The sequence below is a fragment of the Panthera onca genome, chromosome B4, assembly GCF_046562875.1.
Source record: "Panthera onca isolate mPanOnc1 chromosome B4, mPanOnc1 haplotype 2, whole genome shotgun sequence".
Classification (NCBI taxonomy): Eukaryota; Metazoa; Chordata; class Mammalia; order Carnivora; family Felidae; genus Panthera; species Panthera onca.
This window is the reverse complement of record NC_138345.1, coordinates 125,828,896-125,852,758: the sequence shown is the minus strand read 5'-3', so window position 1 is coordinate 125,852,758 and position 23,863 is coordinate 125,828,896. Positions and strand designations below refer to the sequence as shown.

Below are 23,863 nucleotides of genomic sequence, written 5' to 3'. Positions count from 1 at the left end.
GCTATTCTGAATGGTATATGCCTGCGTATACTTAATATATATTAGTATATACTTAACACATACTTTATATACACACACAATTATATTTTCTAATATAATTCTGGGTAGTGGTGGGTTCTGGGTAGTGCTAAGAATGCCAGTAATTTAAAAAAAAAAACTGAATTGAGTAATCCAGTTGAATTCTTATTTGTTCTATTAGTTTGTAGATTGTCTTTTGTCAACCATCATGACATCTGTAACTAAAGGCAATTTTGTGTTTTCTTTTCCAATTCTTACATTTCATTCCCTTTAGTTATTATATTGGCTAGGACTTCCAGTCAATATTTATTAGAAACAGTGTTAAAGGCATTCTGGTCTTCATGATTTGAGTAAGAAAATTTCTAAAGTTGGAGCACTTGGGTGGCTCAGTTGGTTAAGCGTCCAACTTCGGCTCAGGTCATGATCTCATGGTTTGTGAGTTAAAGCCCTGTGTCAGGCTCTCTGCAGTCAGCAAGGAGCCTGCTTTGGATCTTCTGTCCCCTTCCTGCTTTGCTCCTCCCCCCCCCCCCCCCTTCTCAAAAATAAACATTAAAAAAGAAAACTTCTAAAGTTTTACCAGTTAGTGTCATGTTCACTGCAGATTTTTGGTTGCCCTTTAACATTTAAAAAAAATTCCCCTGTATTCCCAGTTTGCTAAGAGTTTTGTTTTTTGTTTTTTTTAAATAATACTTGGGGAGCTGAATTATATCAAATGCTTTTTTCCCTCTATATCTATAGAGAAGATCATATGATTTTTCTCTCTTCATCTGTTAATACTGTATGTTAGTTTCTTTTCTGACTTTGAATCATACTTGAGTTCTTGTCATAAACCTTATTAATCATGATTTAAAAATGTTTGCTGCTGGATTTGATCTGCTAGTATTTTACTTAGAATGTTTCATCTATATTTATGTGTGGTTGGGTAGGAATTGTTTTTCCCCTACCATTCTTCCAAAGTTTTGAAATTGAGGTTGTATTAGCTTCATAATTGAGATGAGATTAGCTTCATGAGTTGTATAGGTTTCTTTTTGTTTTTATTGCCTGAAACATCAATTTTCATAATCATTTTCATTAACTAAGGATTTTATGTTTCTTATAAGTTTAGTAAAAGTTGCCTGTAAAAACACTTATGTCAGATGTATTTTTGAAGGAGGAGGCTTTTTCATCTACTGTGATGATTATTTGATCTTATTTCTAGCAATCTAATTTTATGTTTTTGTTTACCGTCTTTTATCTATGCTTCTTTTATCTTGCCATCTCTTTTCATAATTTTCCACTTTCCTTGGCAAATTTTAATTACTTAGTGATGATTCTTAATTTATTAACATATATCCCATACATTTTTAAAATCCAAACTACTTTTTTTTCAGCGAAGTCTAAAGTTATTTAATATTCCGAGACAAAAACCTTTATGCTTTAACTGGTCTTTGGAGATTCTCTTCTCACCATCTCATGTTACACTGTAGCCTAAAACTTGCTTTGACAATTTTTAAACACACAAAAATTATTTTTTAAATTATAATCAATAATTAAATGTGCTTACAAATTTAAGAATTTGTCTCATCTTAAAATAAGGCCTCCAAATTGTTTGACCTTCCTTCCCTGGAGAAGGGGGGTTGTCTATGTGACCCGCTTCCATCTTGGTAGGTTTGTGACTCCTTTGACCAACACTGTGGAGGGGGGAAGGGACACTTTACCTTTGGGGACTGGGTCATAAAAGGCGATGTGGTTCCCCCCTGGAACAGTGAGCCGCGATGTGAGAAGTTTTAACTGTTCAGGGGCCACCATGTGGTGTGGACACTGAGCCACATGAAGTGGCCATCAAAGGCATCCTGATCGCAGTCCTATCTTGAAGTCATCCAAACCCAAGCACAGACATGTATGTGAGGGAAGAAGCCTCCAGATGATCCTAGCCTCTAGCTGTTGATGCCCTACTGTCTTTGAGTGTTCCCATCTGAGGTGCAGAGTAGAGATGAGGTCAGAGGTCACAAAGCAGAGACAAGCCATCCTTGCTGTGCTGTGTCCAAATTCCTGACCCACCAGAATCCGTAAGCATAACAAAAGGACTGTTTTAAGCCACTATGCTTCGGGGTAATTTGTCACACAACAACAATAACTAAAACATGGTTGTTTCTGTTGCCCAGACCTTAGCTATGGCTTTATTTTTCTTCTTGCTGAAATGCATCCTTTCAGTGCTTTTTAAAGTGATGTTCTATGGGGCCAGATTTTCTCAGTCTTTGTAGAACTGACTAGGTCTTTACTTTGCCCTCACTCTCGAATAATGGTTGACAGTTCTTTATTCTCAACAGTTGAAAGATATTATTTCTGGAGTCCCTTCTTACTCATGATAGACTAGTTATTGTTCTGTTCTCTCATAGCTTCAAAAAATATTTTAAATCTTATCAATATGGATTTTTAAAAGTCCACCAGGGAGGATTAAACAAATTTGTCCAGACTTCTGGTGCAATGCGTCTGAGCCCAGGGCGTTTGTGTGAGTTGTGGTAACTGAAGAAGCGTGGGTTTTGTGGCCAGGCAGATCTGATTTTGAAGCAGAGCTCTGGCCCCTTGCTCCCTTGCCATACTGATCTCGGGCGAGAAAATTCTCCAAATTTCCTTTCCACCTCTTATTATCTGCCTTGCAGAGTTAATGGGAGAAGCCGACAGCGGCATGTGCCTCCTAGATGTCTGTTTCAGCGAGCGTCATTATCCTGCCTTCGCTCTACGCTCTACCTCAGGCCTCATAGGTTGTTGCAAGAATTAAATGAAAACATGCCCAATATTATGTCTGGTGCATACTAGGCCGTCGATAAATGTTACCTTGTTTTTATGAGTACTATTCAACAGAAGAAAGTTAGATGAGGTGGTGGCTTAGCAGAAAGAACAGGAGCTCTAGCATGGAAAAGCTTCGGGGCGGGGCGGTGCCCAGCAGAGTCTGTGGTGCGTGCGTGGGCAAGTCCCGTGTCCTCTCTGGTCTGCTTCCCCCGAATACAGGAAAAGTAATTCCTGCCTCCTAGTGCTTGGTGGGGGCCTGGCTGACATGTGCAACGTTTGGCAGGTTCTGGGTAAGAAAGCTGGGCCCGGCCCTCTAAGCCTAGAGAAGCAGCCTGGAAGGCTCGGTCGTGGCCACCTGGCGTGAGAGCCAATCTCTGACAGGGCTGCTCCTGTATGACCTCCCCAAGCGGGGGAGCTGTGACGCTAAGCCAGCAGACAAGTGCACAAGCAGGTGAACACTTGGGCAGTCTGCAGTCCCGCCCCCTTGGCTGGCAAACACAGGGCCGCTTTTCAAACCGTTTGATGCCCCAGTCCTTCCAGGAACTACTGTTCTTCCAGATGTTCCTAACAGTGAAATCAGAGGCATTTGGTGAAAACCCAGAGTGAGACGGTAAAGGCACCTGCACTGGCTTGGGGTCCAGGTGTCCTATGAATCACAGCAGCAAATGGAAAACACGGGGCATGTGTGTGTTTTAAAAGTAGAAACCCTATTTTCCTCAGCTCCATTAGGATTCAAAGTTCATTGCCTGCCGGTCTACCTTTGCGGTCTAATTTTGCTAGAAACTGCTGCTTACAGCAAAGAAAGAACGTCTGGCTACTTTGGTTCACAGCATAGGCTCTTTCAGCGAGAAGGAATTAGGAAGAAAAGAGTGAAAAGGAATTAAGGAGAAGAAAGGAGTCAACTACCTTTGAAAGAGGCTGTTCTGGGAAGAGGTGGTAGAGACCCGCCGGGGTCATGGTGACAATCCCCACCGTCACGTAGTGGTCAGCCCGCGCCATTCACGGCGGCAAGGATCGTGTGGGAGTTATAAGATAGATGGAGCTGGCCCCTGTGGTTGGGGGAGGGGGCCCGTGAACAGAGGGCTCTTTTTCCTAATTAGCTGTTTTTATACAGGGAACACATGACCCAAACACAACCACCAACTGTGTCTTTGACATATACAGGCAGAAAGGGGGAGCTGGGCTTTTGTCTGCCGCAAATTCTTTCAACTTGTCCGTCACCCAAGCTGCAAAACCCAACAATGAGTCGGATGAGCAGGACCGTTGCAGACAGTTTGCTAAATGGACTTGGAAACAGGTATTATTTCAACCCACTTAGGCTTGGAAAATACTGTAAAAGTGAAATGGGGTTACTATCTCTGTCTTTTCTTTCCTAAGAGATTTGTGACCATTTCTGCCATTTGTCTGAGTTTCCGGTGTGTCCCCAAATAGCGGATGGTTCAAAAAGAAATAAACACACTTCAAGTTTTTCTTAGTGATAAATGCAACCCTTTCGTAGAACCCTAACTGTTCTACTGCCCCAACTTCCTTTGTCACATTAACTTAATATGAACCAATGAATTTCAAAGAATACTGCCAAGTGAATTACTTTCCCTGTTGAATGAAGGGTACTCAGTAATATACATAATCAGTTTAAGACCCAGCAAACTGAAGAATAAGGGACAAAGCGAAAAGGGATGCTGGCTTTGTGGATGCGTGTTATGTATGTATATCGACAGGTGCGATCCTGTTGATTCTTTGATTTTGAAGCAATGAAAAAAATCTCAAATATTTTTCAAACATTCGCGTAACTGAAAGCAGTTACGCACAAGTGATTTTCCCAGAACCAGAGGTAACATGTGCTAACACTAAGTAGGCCGAGCTGGAAGTCATCAAAACGCCATGCTTGAGGGCACTGCCCAGGTAGCAGCCACCAGAGCACTTCCATCCGCGGCTCAGAGAGGACGACCCCCATCTGTAGCCATGGCGCAGGCCAGCGCAGAGAACTTCCCAGTGCGGAGATTAAAGAAATCTACAACAAAACACTTCTCCAACTGGGGAAACACAGTCTTTCATGGACAGAGCTGTTTAGAAAAAATAGTGCCGCCTTTGTTTCACTACATACTCGCTCCGTTGTATAGCACAACTGGAAAATGGTGACAAGACCATAAAAAGCTGGATGGAAAAGTGTCAAATTAAACCCAGAGTGAAACCCAGAGCTGATTGGCTTAATTGGAGATAATGAGAAATGAAACCACATCTCTGCTTGCAAAGTAAAATAGTGAGCAAGACGCAATTACCCAGAAAACGTACCAACAGCCCTTTGCCGAAATGCCTAGAAATGTGAGGCCAAAGCACTTTGAGATTTCACATGTCTGGATGATGCCTTAAAGTTTCCCTTCACTTTGCTAATGATGACCTGGACCCAATGCATCATCCATTCTTTCCAGTGACAAGTAGAAAACCACGTCCCACAATGCAGCATAGCAATCACCCCAAGTTGGTGTTAGGTTCCTGCCTGCAGACCATGATAAGCGCCCCTGGGCAGAGATTTCCAGGCCCGTTTACAATGGAAGCAGCAGGTGTGTATTGGGTAGGGAGGTGAGGAGGACTCAAGGGAAAAAGAACGTAAAAGTCCTCTTCTAGGGATCTGACTGGCGCACACTGTTAAAGAAGCTTTAGCCACTCTCCCCACTGCTGGAGCGTCAATCGAGCCATGTGCAAATGTTCAAACTCAGAGGCTTCTTCTGCTTCCCAGTCTTGGGAAGTGCACACAGTGGAATTCTGCAAAATAGTCCCCGGAAGCAGGATTCACTGGGGACACCCGGCAACGGGGGTGCACAGCAGTGCTATCTACTCCTCTTTAAGCTCAGATAGTACTCTCCGTGTGAGAAACTGCATTTTCCAATTTGCATGCTTTTTAGCACGCAATGCCATTTTTCTCCCCGGAAGTCCTGATGATGATGTGTCCTTCCAGAACACACACATTTCAGGGTGATGTCCTTGTGGGCCCAGGGACAGGAAGTGAGATCACGGCTGGGTCTGGAGAGGTGGACTTCACGCATGAAACCCAGAGAAACAGGGTTTGGATATGAGGAGGGCTGGGGCGGCCTTACCAAAGCTGGGGGCACTATGCAAGGTCATGTCCCGGATCACCCTTGTGCCGAAACAGGACCACATCAGGAGGAACTGCTGGGCCACTTTCTTCAGGGACCCTTGTCTCTTGGCAGCCACCTACAAGAAAGTGAACGGCTTAAACAGGTGTCAACTCAACCTTTCCTTTATTACTGTCTGTCTGAAAGATGATAGGAAGGCTTATGGATCTCCAAGTTCAATGCTATGGAACCAATGGCTTTTTGACTTTCTGTTTCTACCAGCAAAAATTCACTTTAGAAAATGAAAGCTGATGTCGGGACCCAGTTTACACCGCAGACGAAAGAGAGACGCTGACCTGGCTGAATCAGGGGAAGGAGACTCATGGTCCTGCCTCCTGCAACCCCCGCCTCCGGAGGGGGCCCAGGCCTCTGTTCAGAACCCCAGGGCTCCGTGGCTGCTGAGGAATGCTCAGACAGCTCAGTGCAGGGCTCTGCATCTCCCAAGTGCCACGAAGGTGAGTGTTGGGGGGCAGTACCGGGGCTGCTCCTCCCGCTCCAGCTTACCAACCTTCACAACACACCGGTCCACCATGGTGTCTAGCCACTCGATGTAGGACTCGATGGGAGACTGCTCCTCCAGGAGGTGGTCAAACTCCTGGTACACTGTCAAACAAAGGAGAGCCCCCACACGTCACTGCAGCTGTGTCTACACAGAGCCACAGCTTAAAAGATCAAAGGAGTAAAACTGAATAAAAACAAAACTCCAGCCTCAACGGAGCACTCAGACTTCAGAAAGCATGCCCCGACTTACCTTTCCAGGCTCATCTTCGCAGCCTGTGAACACCGGAAAGCCCGGCTACCACAGATAGCTTGCATTCCCCCCAACAAACCCTGCTTTTCTCAGGCAGTTCCCTTCGCTTGGACCATCTGGTTCCTCAGGGCCCAGCCCAGCCGAAATGGCCCTTCTTGTGACATCCTTTTTCCCCTCCCCGGGCCCCTCGCCAGCAGAACTGATCGCTCATCCTCTGTGCTTCCACAGCATTTTATTATCCGTATTCCACCTTTACTGCATCACTGATGCTGTGTTACGGTTGTGAGGGCGGGGGTGTCTCCCATGCCAGCTCTCTGTCCGACCTCTTTCCTAGCTGAGGCCGTCCCTAGCCTCACACAGCCATTATCCAGGACGTGCTTCCTTGCACGAACGGGCACAGGCATTGCAGCTCCCTTGCTCTCTGCCTCATGGTAGGGCTTCTGAACCACAGCTACGTTGGGCAAATAGCTCTAACCAGCCTCTCGGAGCTTGGCATGTAGCAGATGCTTACTCATTGTTCACAGCATAAAGGAGACAATCTCCACACCCTTAGTTTCTGCACTAGTAACAGGAGGACCATTGCACCACTGATAACCTGTCTTCAGCTGCATGTCAGGTAACTGAGTCTAGAAGGGCTGTGTGATTGGTGAAGTCAGCAGAAAACAGAAACACTGCTGTGGTTTGGACCATCTCTTCTGATTGCTGTTTCTGTGGTTTGTTTTTTTTTGTTTTTTTGTGTTTTTTTTTTGTTTTTTTTTTACACGTGGAGCTCAGTAAACCAAACCATGCATTCGGACCCACATGTTTCTACAGTTTTAAATTTGCCTGGGCGGTTTCTGTCGTCCCATTCTGTGGGCCTGGCCAATGTATTCCATTTTCCTGAGCTGAGGACTGCCACGGAGGTCAGCTGCCGGGGCCAGGAGATCCAGACAGTTTAGAACGAGAAGGGGCTGAATGAGAAGTCCGCTGAATTGGTATCTGCGTCCTCTTATGGACGAGGAAGCTATGTCCCAATGAGATTAAGTGACCCCTCCAAGGCAAAGGGTAAGTGAGGGCCAGAGCAGGGACTGGAGCCCATGCCTCTGACTTCCCTGATGTTCCCGTTCTCCTGATAGCACTGTCACCTCGCAGGTGGTGAGGCAAATGCTTGCGGCTGACATTTACAGGGTTCTTGCTGTGTGCCAGGCACTTCCCTAATGACACGGACACTCTCACCCCACCTACAGCAACCTCGAGAATGTGATACAGCAGTTGCTCAAATGTTTGTTGAATGAATGGATGAACAACCCGAGAAGGCAGGTATGATTTCTACTTCCCATTTTACAGATGAGGAAGTGGAGGCACTCGGAGGTGAGTAACTTTCTGCAGGTCTCACAGCTAGCGAATAGGAGAGGCAGGTTTCAAACACAGCCTGACTCGACGCTTGCCTCCTAACCCTGCCACTATACTGGCTCCACACTGTGTGCCAGGCACCCACACGGTGCGCATGCTGCCCCATTTAATCCCCCCACATTGTCCCCGTGTCAGAGACTTGGAAGCCAGGGTCACAGTACACTGGAGCCAGGGTTTGAATCAAGGTCTGCTGGGCACCCCGACTGTCTGCTCTTACCACAGTTATTCTCATCAGTCTGCCCAAGTCCTGATGTGCACTTGTGAATTAAGGGGAGCCTTCCCAGGCAGGGCCTGATTCACAGAGGTGATGGAAACCCCCCTAAAGCAGGAATGTGTAGGTTTGACAACTAGCTGTAAGGAAAGGTTGATGCACACACACCGTTGGTGCAGAACACAGCTGTGTTCAGGAACTTACTTCTCAGTTGTCTGGTGGGAGCTGCAGGATGACGCTTGTGTGCCAGGCCACCTGCCTTGAGGGCTGGTGCCCTTGCTCAATCCCCCCTGTTCCAGGCACTGCATCATATGGCATGTCCTCTTTGGAAACGTTCAACCATTCGTAAATTACTTGTTTGATTTCTGATTGGCCATTAGCTCTAAGCTCTGCATGGGAAGGGCAGTATCCATATTATTCACCGCTTTTTGTCCAGCTTCTAACACAGTGCCTGGCCCAGGACAGGCATTCGGCAAGAACCAGCTAGGTGGACTGAACCTCGTCACCCCCTTCCATTAGAAGAAGAGTATGCTCATGGGTCTAAAAGGTACCGTTCGATCCCGGGCCTAAGAGAACTTGAAGAGAAAACTCCCCAAAGTTCCTTCTTGGAGACACTGCAGTAACATCCGAGGGGCTCCAGCAAAGGCTCAGAGCCTGGTCCCCAAAGCAAGTGATGGTGACTTTCCCCTAAGCATTTCCCCTTTGTTTTCCTCCACAAAAGGTGCTGAGTGGGGAAGACAGCGGGGTCTCATGCTGTTGGGAGTCGTATCATTCTGGGTTTCTGCTCATCTGTTTGGTCCTGCATAGACATTACTGGCACCTGTCCGTGGCTGGCCTGGGACGAGACCCTGGGGACACAACGATCAGGGGTACGGCTAGTGCTGTTAGGGGGCAGACACCAGTGCTTTCCATTGGCCTTGTAGCGGGCAATAGGGACAAACAGAACAGGAGGCATGATCGCAAGAACTTGGAAAGACCCTGCAGCTTCTGGGACTTGCCCATATCTCATCATTTTGTCTCCTCTGCTCTTCCCAGTGGGCAACACCAGTATGTGGTGGTGACGTGCAGGTTTGAGCGCAGCCCTGTCGCCTGGGGTGAGGCTGACCACTCTCTGGGACTGAGTCTGGTCCTCTGTAAAACGGGGGTGGTGGGTATCTTCCCCATGGGCTGATGTAGAGAATTAATGAGACCCCGAGTGTGGTAGGTCTGACACAGACTAGGCAGTCCGTGAGCTCAGTCATTATTTTCGGGAGCATCTCTAAAGCTCTTACCAGGGGAAAGCAGGCTGGGGGCTGCTGTGGAAGATGGGACAGTGTCCATGGAGCTCTGGGGAAGAAGCCCTAGGGAAGGTCCAAGGGGTTCAGGTTTCAGCCGTTCCAGGTGCTTTTGAAAAGGGCTCAGTGGGAAAGAGGCCCCTAAAAGGAACTTCCTTGTTTATAAACGCCACATGCTTAGGCTGGCTGAAGAAGTTTCCCTCAAGAGGACATACAGAAGGCATATACTGGAAATCTGAGGGGCGTGGGGCTCTTGGGAGAACAGACCCCTCTTCTCGGGACACAGCCACTGTGCAGCTTCCTGAATAATGTACTGTCAGGATCTGGGGCCTCACCCCACTCGGAAGGTAAGAGCACCCCAGCTGTCACATCCCCCCCACCTTCAGCCATACTCAGCACCCACCTTCCTGAGAGCTGGTGGGAGGAGTGTGGACTCACCGTTCCATACTCCTCTCCTCCAGAGGCATGAGAAAGGAAGGCTGAGCACTGAGGAAGTTGCCAGTAGACCCCCATCTGGGGCGGCCGGGTGCAGGATGCCCTGGGCAGCAGGCTGTGGGGGCGTTTGAGGAACAGCAGAGATGTGCTGACAGCGGTCATGGTCTCTGGCCTCCTCAAGTCCTCCACTACTAAGAACAACCAACCTGACCTTATCCAGAGAACACGAGGAGCGGTATTCCTCCAGTCTTGGTCCACAGGGACGTGAACATATATGCACAGAGGTAAACCACCATCCATTCCTTCTCCAACATTTACTGTGATTGAAAGGTTCACCTGCCAATAGGTGAGCTGACTGACCCTCTGCTGAAAAACAGGCAGCCCGTCTGCCTCCAGGCTGACATACACTCAGACAGACAACAAGCTTTTGTTCTCATTTTTGTATGCCACCTATGGAACTATTTCTGGCACCGAAGGGTCACATCCGGAGCCTTTTGCGTAACACTGTGTGCTGCCCAACTGGACCAGGCCCCCTTTTCCCCAGCAATGTTGACACATGTCCTTTTAAATCAATTAGCCCTCCCATCTGGGCTGACCCATTTAACAGGAACAATAAGAGGGAAGGGATCCTAGGGGGAAGGACAGGGTGGGACTCTCACTTAAATATTTACCAAGATACATTTTCTTTCTTTCTTTCTTTTAAAAACAAAACCAGAAAAGACACAATCCTTGGTGGAACATCTTACACTGGATGATGAGTTTCCGGTGCTCGTCGCGGGAGTCTTCCATGGTGTAGAGGGTTTGCTTGGTGATGCTGTTGAGATCCACGTTCCTCCAGTCTTCCAGCATTTGGAATGTGATGTCTGCGCTGTGGATTACTGTCCGAGATGCCTATAATCCAATCCAATCAACTCATTAGCTCATGGGTTGTTAGGTTAAAACCCCTGCATGTTATTTTCTTTTTAATGAATCTGAATATGGTATTTTGCAAACTACTTTGAAATTAACTAAGGAAAACTCAATTTCAGGAAATCAGCAGATAAGCCCATAACTCAGAAGACCCATACACTCTTTTCCCTTGTGGCTCTCTTTTCTTTTCTTTATAAAACATTACTCCAGGGTGGCCTAGGCTAGACCAAACCCTGCTGTTCCCAGTCCCTTTGGTCTTGACCCCTGGGGAACAATGGGATGAAGCCCAGAGATCTCTCAGCCTTCTGATGTAAGCCTGTGGGATGGGAGCTCTGTGCTTAATGATGTGTCTCCAGTGCCTGAGAAGCAACGGGCTCAGACCTGGGAATGGACCTGCTACCCGTGGGCCTATGGTAGCTTTAATCCCCCAAATTTTATAACGTGTGTTTTTCATATGAATGCATTCTGAAGCAGTTTATGGTCTGGCTTTCTATTTTTGCTTTTTGGTTTTTAGGTAACTATAGTGATGAAAACAAGTATGAATAACTGACAGAGAAGGAAAGGGAGACAACACCTTAAGACTCAGTTGCTTATTAGTATGTATGTGGTGTGTGTGTGTGTGTGTTTGTGTGTGTGCATGTGCATGTGCATGCATGCACATGCTCCAGCACAGGCTTAACCTGTGGTTTCCTCAGCAAACCCACATGACTGGAAAACTTAAATTTGCAAGTTGGAACAATATTTGGAACCACCGAGTTGGAACAATACTGATAAAAGAAACATTTCCAGAATCATCTCCTTCACCTGCATATTTAAAAAAAAATGTCTTTATAAAATGGAAAACAAAAGATTTCCAATACACAATGGACATTAAAAGTCTCTTAATGCTTGTGAATTTCCAGACAAAGGTAAATACTGACAACCCCTTTTACCCCCAAACTGTCCAAGGACAAGTAAACTCCTGCTTAAATCACTGCAGAACTCTTTGGAGGTCAGAGGCCTAAACTATATGAATATATGAGTTGGGTTAGTCTCTAATGATAATCAAAACAACTAAATGTAACGGTCTGGTATTCTGGACTAAAATATACTTAGTTCAAATCCTGGCCTTGCTGCTAACCAACTGACTGATTTGGGGCAGGCTAACAGATTCATCTCCGTTTCCTGATCTATAAAATGGAGATGTCCTAGTGTCTGCCTCTTAAGGAGGGCTGCCGTTTGAGGACTCCTTAAGATAACGTTTGAGAGAGCATCAAATCCTAACCACTAGACCACCAGGGAACCTTCCCTGAGATAATGGTTGCAAAGGGCACAGTTTAGGGGGTAAGAACTCAATAAAGGAGCTGCTGTTATTTGGATCTGTTCTCTTTGTGGTGAGGCAGGGACACATCAGGGCCGTGGCACATGGCATCCCTGCCAGCTAGAGGTTTCTTCTCTCACCCTGCCATCACGTCACAACTGAACTGTCACACCCACGGACAGGCCTTCTCTAAGCACTCTATCTAAATTGGACTTACATGCTCCATTATTCTCTATTTCCACTTTGTTTCCTTCATAACACTTATCACTTTTAATTGGTTTTTGTTTAAATGTTTTTGTTTTTGTTTTTCTGCTGAGGGCAAGTATCACTAAACACAGTGTCTGGCATACAGTAGGCACTCAAAAGACTTTGTGGAATGAACCGTTGAGCTAGGAATGCCAAGTTGCTTGCTTAGTGTATCTGAAAGGGCCTGGGTATTTAGAGCCTGGGTTTAAGTGTTACTTGTATGTGTTTAGGAAAGCTCGCTGGCATGTTAGTTAAGATGTTCGATGGTGTTCCATTCCTATCACCAGCCCCAGTTCCTTTGGGCGATCCAGAAATGTGTCTGAGCGCTGTCCTGTGAAGACGGAAAGGTAGCATTTATACGAATTAAAATATGCACTGTCAGTGTGGGAAGTGGAGAGAGTGCACATGTGTGTGCAGATGGCTGTAGGTACAGATACGGATGTTTTTACCTATGCGTGCATTAAAGGGTCAAAGGCTTTCCTAAACTGTCTGAGCTGAGGAGGGAGGCACCAAAGCCATGCCTAGTTCTCTGATACATCCCAAGCCCAGCTCTTCCAAGCTGGGGAAAGAACCAGAAGGCACACACCCTTGGACATATGGCAGTGTTTTTCTATTTTGCCAATATTTGTTTTCTCTCCCAAATCCCACTAATCTGTCAGCCTCTGCCCCATCCTGAACAGTGCCCAGGTATGGCCTCTCTTCCAGGCAGCAGAAACACAGAAGCGTTTCCCTCTGGTTTTCAAACCACCCACTGTGCCTTTTACACCAGGGGCAGGGCAGGAAGAGTGAGTGCTTGTGGGTGTAGTTTTGTATTTTCGCGGTCCTGGCCGGGAGGCTTCCTTCAGGCCACTCTAAGCAGAAACCCCTTCCTTCAACCTTGACCTTGAATAACTGGCACCAACCCAGAACAAGCAGTATAAGGGGGAGAAGGCAAACCCAACACAGAGAGGGCAGGCAAGTGACAGTGTGAGTGAGGTGGGCCAGCCAAGTATGAGAGGAAGTGGGGCTGACAGGGAGCACAGTGCCTGCTGGGGAGCTCAGCCCATCCACTTGATTCCTGACCTCAGAAATGTGGTGCTAGGGCTGTTTTGCTATCATCTCCCGGTTTCAACTTTTAATAAGGAAGTAAAAACAAGTTTGGAACACATGCAAACCACCCACCTGAGGGCCCATCTGCAGCCACCAGTTTGCCCCTTCTGCTTTAAGATCATTGATATTTCTTTTTAAATTTAATGTTTGTGTATTTTTGAGAGAGAGAGAGAGAGAGAGAGAGAGAGAGCGCGCGAGCGAGCATGAGCAGGGGAGGGGCAGAGTGAGGTCGGGGGATGGGGGTGGGCAGAGGATCCCAAGCAGGCTCCATGCTGACAGCAGAGAGCCTGGATGCGGGGCTTGAACCCATGGAATTGTGAGATCATGACCTGAACCCAGTCGGAAGCTTAACTGGCTGAGCCACCCAGGTGCCCCTGAGATCACTGATATTTTAATGAATGTTTACAGGCTGCCTTAATAGACTAAGATTCCCTTCCTTAAGGTACAAACTTAAGGTACAAACGCAAGGTTTTATACCATCAAGTTACAACTAAGGAGTTAAGAGTGGGCTCTTCCACATTTCATTGTACACATTTTTGTTATTTTTGAATTTTTTATAGTAAGCATATGTCACTTCTGTGCTAAAAAGAACAAAAATCTGGAAAAAATAAATAAAAGTGGGCAAATACTTAACATACTGTGTACAGGCTTTGAACTCTTCTGAATGACACATACGTAACAAACAAATCATGCTCTTTATCTGTTTGCATCATTTCTCTCTGTGGCTCACAACTGGGGGGATGCAGTGTCTGGAGACATTCCTGACTGTCACAACCAGGGTGGTACCTGGGGGTGGGTGGTGCTTTTGGCATCTGGGCACTCGGGTGCGGGTGGAGGCCAGGGATGCTACTAAATTATCTCCAGTGCACAAAACGACTCCCCACAACAAAGAATTATCCAGTCTCAGATGTCAACGGTGGCTGAGAAATCCCGATTTACTGAAGGGAAAGGCAAGCTTGGGCACCAGAGAATATGTCTGAAGGGTTAAGGGGCAACTGACATCAGAGATTATTCTGTGTATTAGTCTCAACTATTTAGTAACTGCCTAATGTTTTTATTCTTTATCAGTAGAAATTAAAGGTAACAGTAGGAGTGTATCAAGCACCTACTGTACTGTATTAAACTATTAAACAGCCATACCCTGACAGATCCTCTCAGGAGTTGTTTTCATGATTTGTCTCCCATTTGCAATGACTTCATGGTCATTAGAACACATGACACAGGACACATACCTGGCAGAGATGATTCAGTGATGTCTGCCGTCTCAGAATTTGGGAAAACCTTCTCGACACTGCAAGAGAAAAGCATTAGCTTAAAATATTGGCATGCTGTATGGTCCCACCATGGATTTTCCAGGGACAGGTTTCAAAAAGTAGCTTATTTCCCTAAATTTGTCTCACCGTCCAACCCCATTTTATGCACCCACTGGCAAAACCCTGCATTTGATTCTTTGTTCTCCCATGCGGACAACTATTCCCTAAAATGGCGATATTTGGGGTACATATTTCAAAGTCACCAGCCTGCCACACTGGCAGGTGTGAGAAATAGTGGTGTCAATCAACCGTGAGTAAAAGCAATTATTTACTTGTCTTTCATTTCGCTAATTGCAAGCTCCATCACTTCTCCCCATAAATAATTGCTGGAATTGAGAGGAAGCTTTGAAGAGGGCCCTGTAAAAGTAGTATATCTAATAGGGAAACCTGATTGAGCCTCAGTGGTGTGTGGCACTAGGGGCCGCTTTTAGGATGAAATCCTGGGCTGCACCTTGAATGTGGCTTTGCATTCATAATCGGCCATTTTTATCAAATGATCTCCATGATCTATTTGCATGTTTTGATGATCCTGTTTACTATAGTAATATAGTATATATATATATATATATATATATATATATACATATATATATATATATATATTATATACATATAGAGAGACAGAAAGAGAGAGAGAGTATATAGCTGATGGTTTGAAGTGGGGTGATCTTAAATCTGCAGGTTTCAGGACAGCAGGCAAGCCACGTCCCAGTCCCAGGTCTTCATTCCTGCAGAGCTGTCTGGAATGGCGTGTGTTTCCCCTCCTTGCACATTCTCCAAGTGCACCCGAGGTTCCCTGGGCAGAGCGGGTTCCTGCAGGCACCCACAGGTGGAGGGCCCAACAGAACTCCAGGCTGCCAACTTTCAACAGGTTTGTTTGGTCAGCACAATTAAAATGGGTGCAGGGCATTCTTCTCATTAATTTCTGAACTGGTCAAGAAACAGAAATTTCCCTGGGATTATTCTAATTTGTACTCAGAGCCAGCTTGGTTTGAAAAATAGGGCGTGGGGTGGAGGAATGGAGTGGAGGGGGGGGGCTCGGGGCACAGATGAACTTCTAATTTTCCAGACCGATCAATCGTTAATCCTTCTCCTTAATTACTTTTTCTTTAACTTTGTGATGTGGAATTTAGTGCTCACGAAGAGAAAAGAACTGAGGGCTGCGAAATAAAGCAGGCTTTATCAATAGGTGATGGGCACTGCAGGCGGCCTCAAAGCATGTCTCAAAGGGCTCCCTTTGCCTGCAGAGAGAGGGTAATTTGATCGCCTTCATTTTCCTTGCTGGCACTTATTCCGGGCAAGAATGGCAAGCTGTATTCAAATGGTGCTTTAAGAAACATATCTTAAAACTTTGTTTTGCTTAAAATCATATCATCTTTGTTTAATAGCACATGAGTCTTCCCACAAGTACAGAAACATTGAGAAAGCGAAATAGGACCAGTTTTCTCAGGCAAAACTAATGATACAGAATGGCTGGTGATGCTTAGCAGAAAAAAAAAAAAAAAATATCACAGTCCTAATCCCCGTAGGAGAAATATTAATTTGGCTTTCTCATTAGGCAGAGAATTGAATATGTGAAGCCCTGAAGCGGTTTTCTGTCCCCTCTTACCACCATTTTGGGGGCAGGGGATTCTGGGAAATCTCCGAATTTTGGGGTCGGACAGATCTGAGTTTGACTCCTGGCCCCTTCTCACCAGCTGCATGGCCTTGTGGCTTTGGGGAGGTTTTTTGCCTCTCGGAGCCTCATCTGCAGGATAGGGATACTGTTCCCTACATCACAGAGGAGGCATGAGGATTAATGAGAGGAGATGGCAGTGATGAGCAGAAACTTTGGTGTCAACAGACAGACCCGGGAGCAAATCCTGCCTTTGCTACTTACCGCCTCTCTAAGCCTGTTCTATTTTCCACAAAAGGAGAAAGGTGCCACCTGTAATAAACCTCCTGTGAGGATCGAGTGAGTTAATGCAGGAAAAGCGCTAGGCTTAGTACTTGGTGCTTTGTAAACAGTAAATGATAGCTGTTGTTGTTATTATCTTGTTAACAACCTATGTAAAACGTTTGGCACTAAAATGTTGTTCTCCCTTCCCTCAGCTCCCAAAGTCAGTACTTACATTCAAACTTAATGTTTCGCAAATTTTCTGGAAGGTCATGGAGAGCCACTTTTAGCCACTCATCCAGCTGCTTGGCAAACTTTCGGATCACCTGAGTTAAGCTAGAAAGAGAAATGATCCATTTTAAGTGCCTCTGTGTGTTGCCTAGTCCTCCCGATAGGCCCGGACAGGGTTTGGTTTCCCCTGGTGGTGTCCTGGCTGCACCAGTGTCACTGGGAGCAGTAACCTCAGGGGCAGGACGGGTGGCCCAAGCCCCACCGAGCACTGGTGCGTCTGAGCAGGGCATGCATAGTGCCCACGGTGGCCACCAGGGGACATGGTGCCTGGACTCTGAGCAAGATGGTGCAGACAGGGGGCCATGAGCCTGGGAACACTGTTTTGCTGACAGTCTTGCCCAAGCGTTGGCCCACCCAGCCCAGCTCTGGCTGCCCCGGCCTCTGGCCACTCGGCAGGAACTGGGAAGCAACAGCCTGTCTTTGCCCTGACAAACATCCCTGACCTTGAAACCATATCTGATGTGGAGAGCCCACGGCTGTTTGGGGGAAGGGGGTGAAGGGTGAGGGGACAGCAGGTTGCAGCACGAGATGAGAATCTGGGAGACCTTGTGCGCCACTTTCAGGCTCTCACTGTGAACACAATGGGCTGGGTCACGCATTGTCCGTGGAGTCCTCCTCTGGCATGGCCGCCACGGGGACCTCAGAGCCCGTGTTGAGCGCCCACACCATCCTCACCCCCCCGGCAACACTGCCTACCTTGCTCTCGCGGTGTCCCATGGACTCTCCTGTCAGACCCCGATCACCAACTTCCTCCCAAGGCAGTCCCCCCAAGCTTCTCACTCTTTAACTCTGCACTTCTTCACCAACCTTCTCCAAGACCCTCCCACCCACCTGCACACCCTCCACCAGCTGTGGGCACCACTCCCACATTGCAGGGAACACAGCGGCAAAGGGAGAAATTTCCAGCATTCCACCACAACACAGCTCTCCTCCCCGGCCACTCTGACAGAATCAAGGGCCAACTCCGTGTCATCCCCTCCTGCCTCCTCAGGAACCCCACATCACTTACCGCCCCTTCTCCAGGATATCCCACCTCTTCCTTTCACCACACATGTCCCTCCTTAAAAATAAACCCTCTTAGAAATGGAAGGAAAACTTCCAAACGCTTTCTATGAAGCCAGCATTACCTTGATCCCAAAACCAGACAGAGACCCCACTAAAGAGGAGAACTATAGACCAATTTCCCTGATGAACATGGATGCAAAAATCCTCAACAATATATTAGCCAACCAGATCCAACAATACATTAAAAAAATTATTCACCGTGACCAAGTGGGATTTATCCCTGGGATACACGGCTGGTTCAATATCTGCAAAACAATCAATGTGATTCATCACATCAATAAAAGAAAAGACAAGAACCACACGATCCTCTCAATAGATGCAGAGAAAGCATCTGACAAAATACAGCATCCTTTCTTGATAAAAACCCTCAAGAAAGTAGGGGTAGAAGGATCATACCTCGAGATCACAAAAGCCATATGTGAAACACCCAACACTAATTTCATCCTCAATGGGGAAAAACTGAGAGCTTTCCCCCTAAGGTCAGGAAAAAGACTGGGATGTCCTCTCTCGCCACTGTTATTCAACATAGTATTGGAAGTCTTAGCCCCTGCAATCAGACAACACAAAGAAATAAAAGGCATCCAAATCGGCCAGGAGGAGGTCAAACTTCCACTCTTTACAGATGACATGATACTCTATATGGATAACCCAAAAGATTCCACCAAAAAACTGCTAAAACTTATCATGAATTCAGCAAAGTTGCAGGATATAAAATCAATGCACAGAAATCTGTTGCATTCCTATACACCAATAATGAGGCAACAGAAAGAGAAATCAAGGAATTGATCACATTTACAATTGCACCAAAAACCATAAAATACCCAGCAATAAATCTAACCAAAGGGGTGAAAAATCTATACACTGAAAACTATAGAAAGCTTATGAAATAAATTGAAGAAGACACAAAATGGAAAAAGAGTCCATGCTCCTGGATAGGAAGAACAAATATTGTTAAAATGTCAATCCTACCCAAAGCAATCTACATATTCAATGCAATGCCTATCAAAATAACACCAGCATTCTTCACAGAGCTAGAACAAACAATCCTAAAATTTGTATGGAACCAGAAAAGACCCCGAATAGCCGAGGCAATCTTGAAAAAGAAAACCAAGGCAGGAGGCATCTCCATCCCGGACTTCAAACTGTATTGCAAAGCTGTAATCATCAAGACAGTATGGTACTGGTACAAAAACAGACACTCAGATCAATGGAACAGAATAGAGAACCCAGAAATGGACCCACAAACGTGTGGCCAACTAATCTTTGACAAAGCAGGAAAGAATATCCAATGGAATTAAGACAATCTCTTCAGCAAGTGGTGCTGGGAAAACTGGACAGCGACATGCAGAAAAATGAACCTGGACCACTTTCTTACACCATTCACAAAAATAAACTCAAAATGGATGAAAGACCTAAATGTAAGACAAGAAGCCATCAAAATCCTTGAGGAGAAAGCAGGCAAAAACCTCTTTGACCTTGGCTGCAGCAAGTTCTTACTCAACGCATCTCTGGAGGCAAGGGAGACAAAAGCAAAAATGAACTATGGGGACCTCATCAAAATAAAAAGCTTCTGCATAGCGAAGGAAACAATCAGCAAAACTCAAAGGCAACTGACAGAATGGGAGAAGATATTTGCAAATTACATATCAGATAAAGCGTTAGTATCCAAAATCTACAAAGAACTTATCAAACTCAACATCCAAAAAACAAATAATCCAGTGAAGAAATAGGCAAAAGACATGAATAGACACTTCTCCAAAGAAGACATCCAGATGGCCAACCAACACGTGAAACATCAGGGAAATACAAATCAAAACCACACTGAGATACCACCTTACACCTGTCAGAATGGCTAACATTAACAACTCAGGCAACAACAGATGTTGACAAGGATGAGGAGAAAGAGGATCTCTTTTGCATCGTTGGTGGGAATGTAAGCTGGTGCAGCCACTCTGGAAAACAGCATGGAGGTTCCTCAAAAAACTAAAAATAGAACTACCCTACGACCCAGCAATTGCACTACTAGGCATTTATCCAAGGGATACAGGGGTGCTGTTCCAAAGGGACACATGCACCCCCATGTTTATAGCAGCACTATCGACAAGAGCCAAAGTATGGAAAGGGCCCAAATGTCCATCGATGGATGAATGGATAAAGAAGAAGTGGTAGGGGCGCCTGGGTGGCGCAGTCGGTTAAGTGTCCGACTTCAGCCAGGTCACGATCTCGCGGTCAGTGAGTTCGAGCCCCGCGTCAGGCTCTGGGCTGATGGCTCGGAGCCTGGAGCCTGTTTCCGATTCTGTGTCTCCCTCTCTCTCTGCCCCTCCCCCGTTCATGCTCTGTCTCTCTCTGTCCCAAAAATAAATAAAAAACGTTGAAAAAAAAAAAATTTAAAGAAGAAGTGGTATACATATACACTGCAGTATTACTTGGCAATCAAAAAGAATGAAATCTTGCCATTTGCAACTACGTGGATGGAACTGGAGAGTATTATGCTAAGTGAAATTAGTCAGTCAGAGAAAGACAAAAATCATATGACTTCACTCATATGAGGGCTTTAAGAGACAAAACAGATGAACATAAGGGAAGGGAAACAAAAATAATATAAAAACAGGGAGGGGGACAAAACAAAAAGAGACTCATAAATATGGAAAACAAACTGAGGGTTGCTGGAGGGGTTGTGAGAAGGGGAATGGGCTAAGTGGGTAAGGGGCATTAAGAAATCTACTCCTGAAATCGTTGTTGCACTATATGCTAACTAACTTGGATGTAAATTATAAACAAACAAACCCTCTTATTTCTCTGCACTCTTTCTTCAAGGTACCACCCTCTGTCCTCCACTTCACACACATCCTTCTTCAGGAAGCCCATGGCTTCAGTCACCATCTATACTCACTCTTGCAGTTCCAGAGCAGAGGTCTCCAGAACTCCAGACCAACCACACACAGGTCCCCTCCATTTAGCATCCCAAAGGCACATCGACCTCAACACGTCCAAACTGAACTCCTCACTTCTCTGTCAGACTGGTTTCTTTTCTTACGTTCTCTATTTCATTGGGAACTCCACTTTTCATAAAGTTTTTGTTTGACTTTTTTTATTATGAAAACATTTTAAATATACCCCAAGATAGAATAGTATAATAAACCTCCAAGAATCTGTGACCCAGCTTCCATAACTAGCAACGTTTTTCCAGTTCAATTTATCACATGCCATGCTTGCTTGTCTGGAATGCTTTGAGCAAATTCAAGATGTATGATTTCAAAAAGTTCGTGTGTGTTTCTAACATGCCCTTATATATGTATGTATGTATGCACTGCCACATTTAAAACCACCATGCCATTAGTGTGCCTGACACGATGAACAGCAATTCCTATCAGCTAAAGCCCAGTTGGTACGCAAATTTCTCCATTTCTCTCAGAGATGTCTTTTAGTCTCTTTGAATCAGGATCCAAACACGGTCTACACACTGCACAAAAACATTGCCTTGTTCTATTTCCAAAGACTTTTTAAAAATTCTGTTTCATGGCATTGGTTTGTCAGCAACATCATGCTATTTGTTCCCTGTCATGTCCCACACTCTGATTTGGTTCATGTCTTCCTTATAGTGCCATTTAACATGTTCATCTATCCTGCATACTTCTTATAGACTGGCAGTTAGGTCTAAAGAGGTGATCAAATTAAGTTACATTTTTTTTAAGACACGAAAACTTTGTAGGTGGCCCTGTGCCACCCACTGCATTACACCATGAGACTTAAAATGGCTGGTTGTTCCTCTTTTAGTGTATCTAGTTTTGAGACTTAAATAGTCTCTCTTCCTATCACCACATACTACAGGTTTCATCTCCAAGTTGCCTCTCAACCTCATCCAGTTTTCCCCTTTTCTCTCTACTTCCAGCTATCCTCATCTCTCACCTGAGCCACTACAGCAGCTTCTACAAGTAAGTACAAGAGCCTACCCTGCTCTGCTCACCTTCCCACCTCAACCCCACATTGTGAGAGGGATTTCTCTAAAACACTTGCAATTTTGATCTGTTTCACCTTCTGGTTAAACACCCGTCCCCTGCCCCCCAATGCTTTCACATTGTTTGTTTGTTTGTTTGTTTGTTTTCGAAAGAGTGTTAGCAGGGGAGGGGCACAGAGAGAGGAGGAGAGAGGGAGAGAGAGAATCCCAAGCAGGGTCCGCACCAGCAGTGGAGAGTCCAATGTGGGGCTCAAACTCATGACCTGAGCTGAAATCAAGAGTCGGACACTTAACCGATTGAGCCACCCAGGTGCCCCTCACATTATTCTTAGGATAAAAACCAAAATCCTCACCATGATCCCCAAAGACCAGCCTCACCTTAAATTTTCTCTCTTCACCTACATTTCGGCCCCACTTGCCTCCGCCCTGTTCTTTCCCATCTCAGAGCCTTTGACCTGGGCATCTTTCCATCCAAGAGTATCCAACCCTTCCTTGCCTACTCAACTCCTCCTCAGGTGTCACATCCACAGGAAAACCTTCTCTGAAGCCGCCTAGACTAAACTGGAATCTCTGGTTTTTCCCCTTGAAGGACCTTGTAGTTGTGACATTTGGTAACTATACACTAATTTGTGTGATTATCTGGTTAATATCCATCTTTCCCACTAGACTGCATGCTCCAATACAGACGGCAGGGACTGTGCCTATTTTGCTTATCACTGTATGTTCAGCAATTAGCATAGCACCTGACACCAAGTGGGCATATAAGGAATGTTTGTTAAATGAAATGAATGAGTGAATAGCCCCCAATCCCTAGCTGGGCAGACCTTCGACATATTCCCCACAGGACCCTATCCACATTGTTCCCACCTTTATTTCTCTGACTTCGGCTCCTCCCACTCCATCCCACCCCACCTCACCAGCTTACTCAGTTCCTACAGCACCAGTGCCCTTTCTGTTTCTTCAGGTCCTTGACAACCTCACCAGGGCCTTTGCATCTGCTGTTCCCTCAACCTGGATATCTCCTGCCCCAGATTGCAGCCTGCTCCCTCCCTCCCCTACCAACTTCACAGGTTGGTTCAGTATTGACCACAGGATTTGAAACTGCCAGTCTCCCCACACTCCCAGCTCTACCAACTATTTCAACACTCTTGAGCCTGCCATGTGTTTTAATAAGAGTAGTTGGCTCCTGGGATGAACATTGAGTATAGATAGGCAAGGACAGAGCAGGGGGAGATCTGCTTGAAGGTTATTGCAATAATCCAGGCAAGAGAGTGGCCTGGATGAGGGGTGGTAACCAGGGAAATAATGCAATATAGTCAGATTAAAATATTTTGAAGGCAGAGCCAACCAGGATACCCTGGTGAGTGGATGCGGGTGTATGAGGAAAGACTGTTGCCAAGGATATCTTCATGAAAGAAAAATGGTATATGCACCCCCTGTGCCTAGCAGAGTGCCTGATACCCAGGAGGCACTTAATAAATGCTGAATACTGAGTGAACCAAAAGTACTGCACATGTAATAAAGCCAAAGTTCAAAACCACCATCAGTGATGAGCATACTGGATCCAACTTCTACGTGAGAAGACTTCCCAGAACATTTGGCCACTCTTGACAGAGGTCAAACTTTAGCTAAGTGTCTGGAGTGATCATTCTATCGCCGCCGGACCATCAAGGAGGGTGGCTTGCCATTCCCCGCCCACGGCACCTTTCCCAGGAGACATCACCTGCCGCTGGAGAAGAGGAGCCGCCCTTTGCGCGGTGCCGACTTCCCGTGTCCCCTTCTTCCATCTCGCTCCCCAGGCTGGCACTCCCAGGGTCGCCCTGCTCCTC

General features: G+C 45.9%; 1 protein-coding gene across 5 annotated transcripts in view; it reads right to left on the bottom strand.

Annotated features, from left to right (window-relative positions):
* RFX4 (regulatory factor X4) overlaps window positions 1-23,863 on the bottom strand; it is a 164,104-nt gene that overhangs the window by 30,447 nt on the left and 109,794 nt on the right. For all 5 annotated transcript variants that reach the window (XM_060656539.3, XM_060656540.3, XM_060656541.3 and 2 more), the window contains 5 exons: window positions 16,956-17,056; window positions 14,764-14,822; window positions 10,734-10,878; window positions 6,433-6,527; window positions 5,886-6,003 (listed from right to left, as the gene is read on the bottom strand). In XM_060656539.3, coding sequence (XP_060512522.1) covers window positions 5,886-6,003; window positions 6,433-6,527; window positions 10,734-10,878; window positions 14,764-14,822; window positions 16,956-17,056 — 518 coding nt within the window. The remainder of the gene's footprint in view (window positions 1-5,885; window positions 6,004-6,432; window positions 6,528-10,733; window positions 10,879-14,763; window positions 14,823-16,955; window positions 17,057-23,863) is intronic.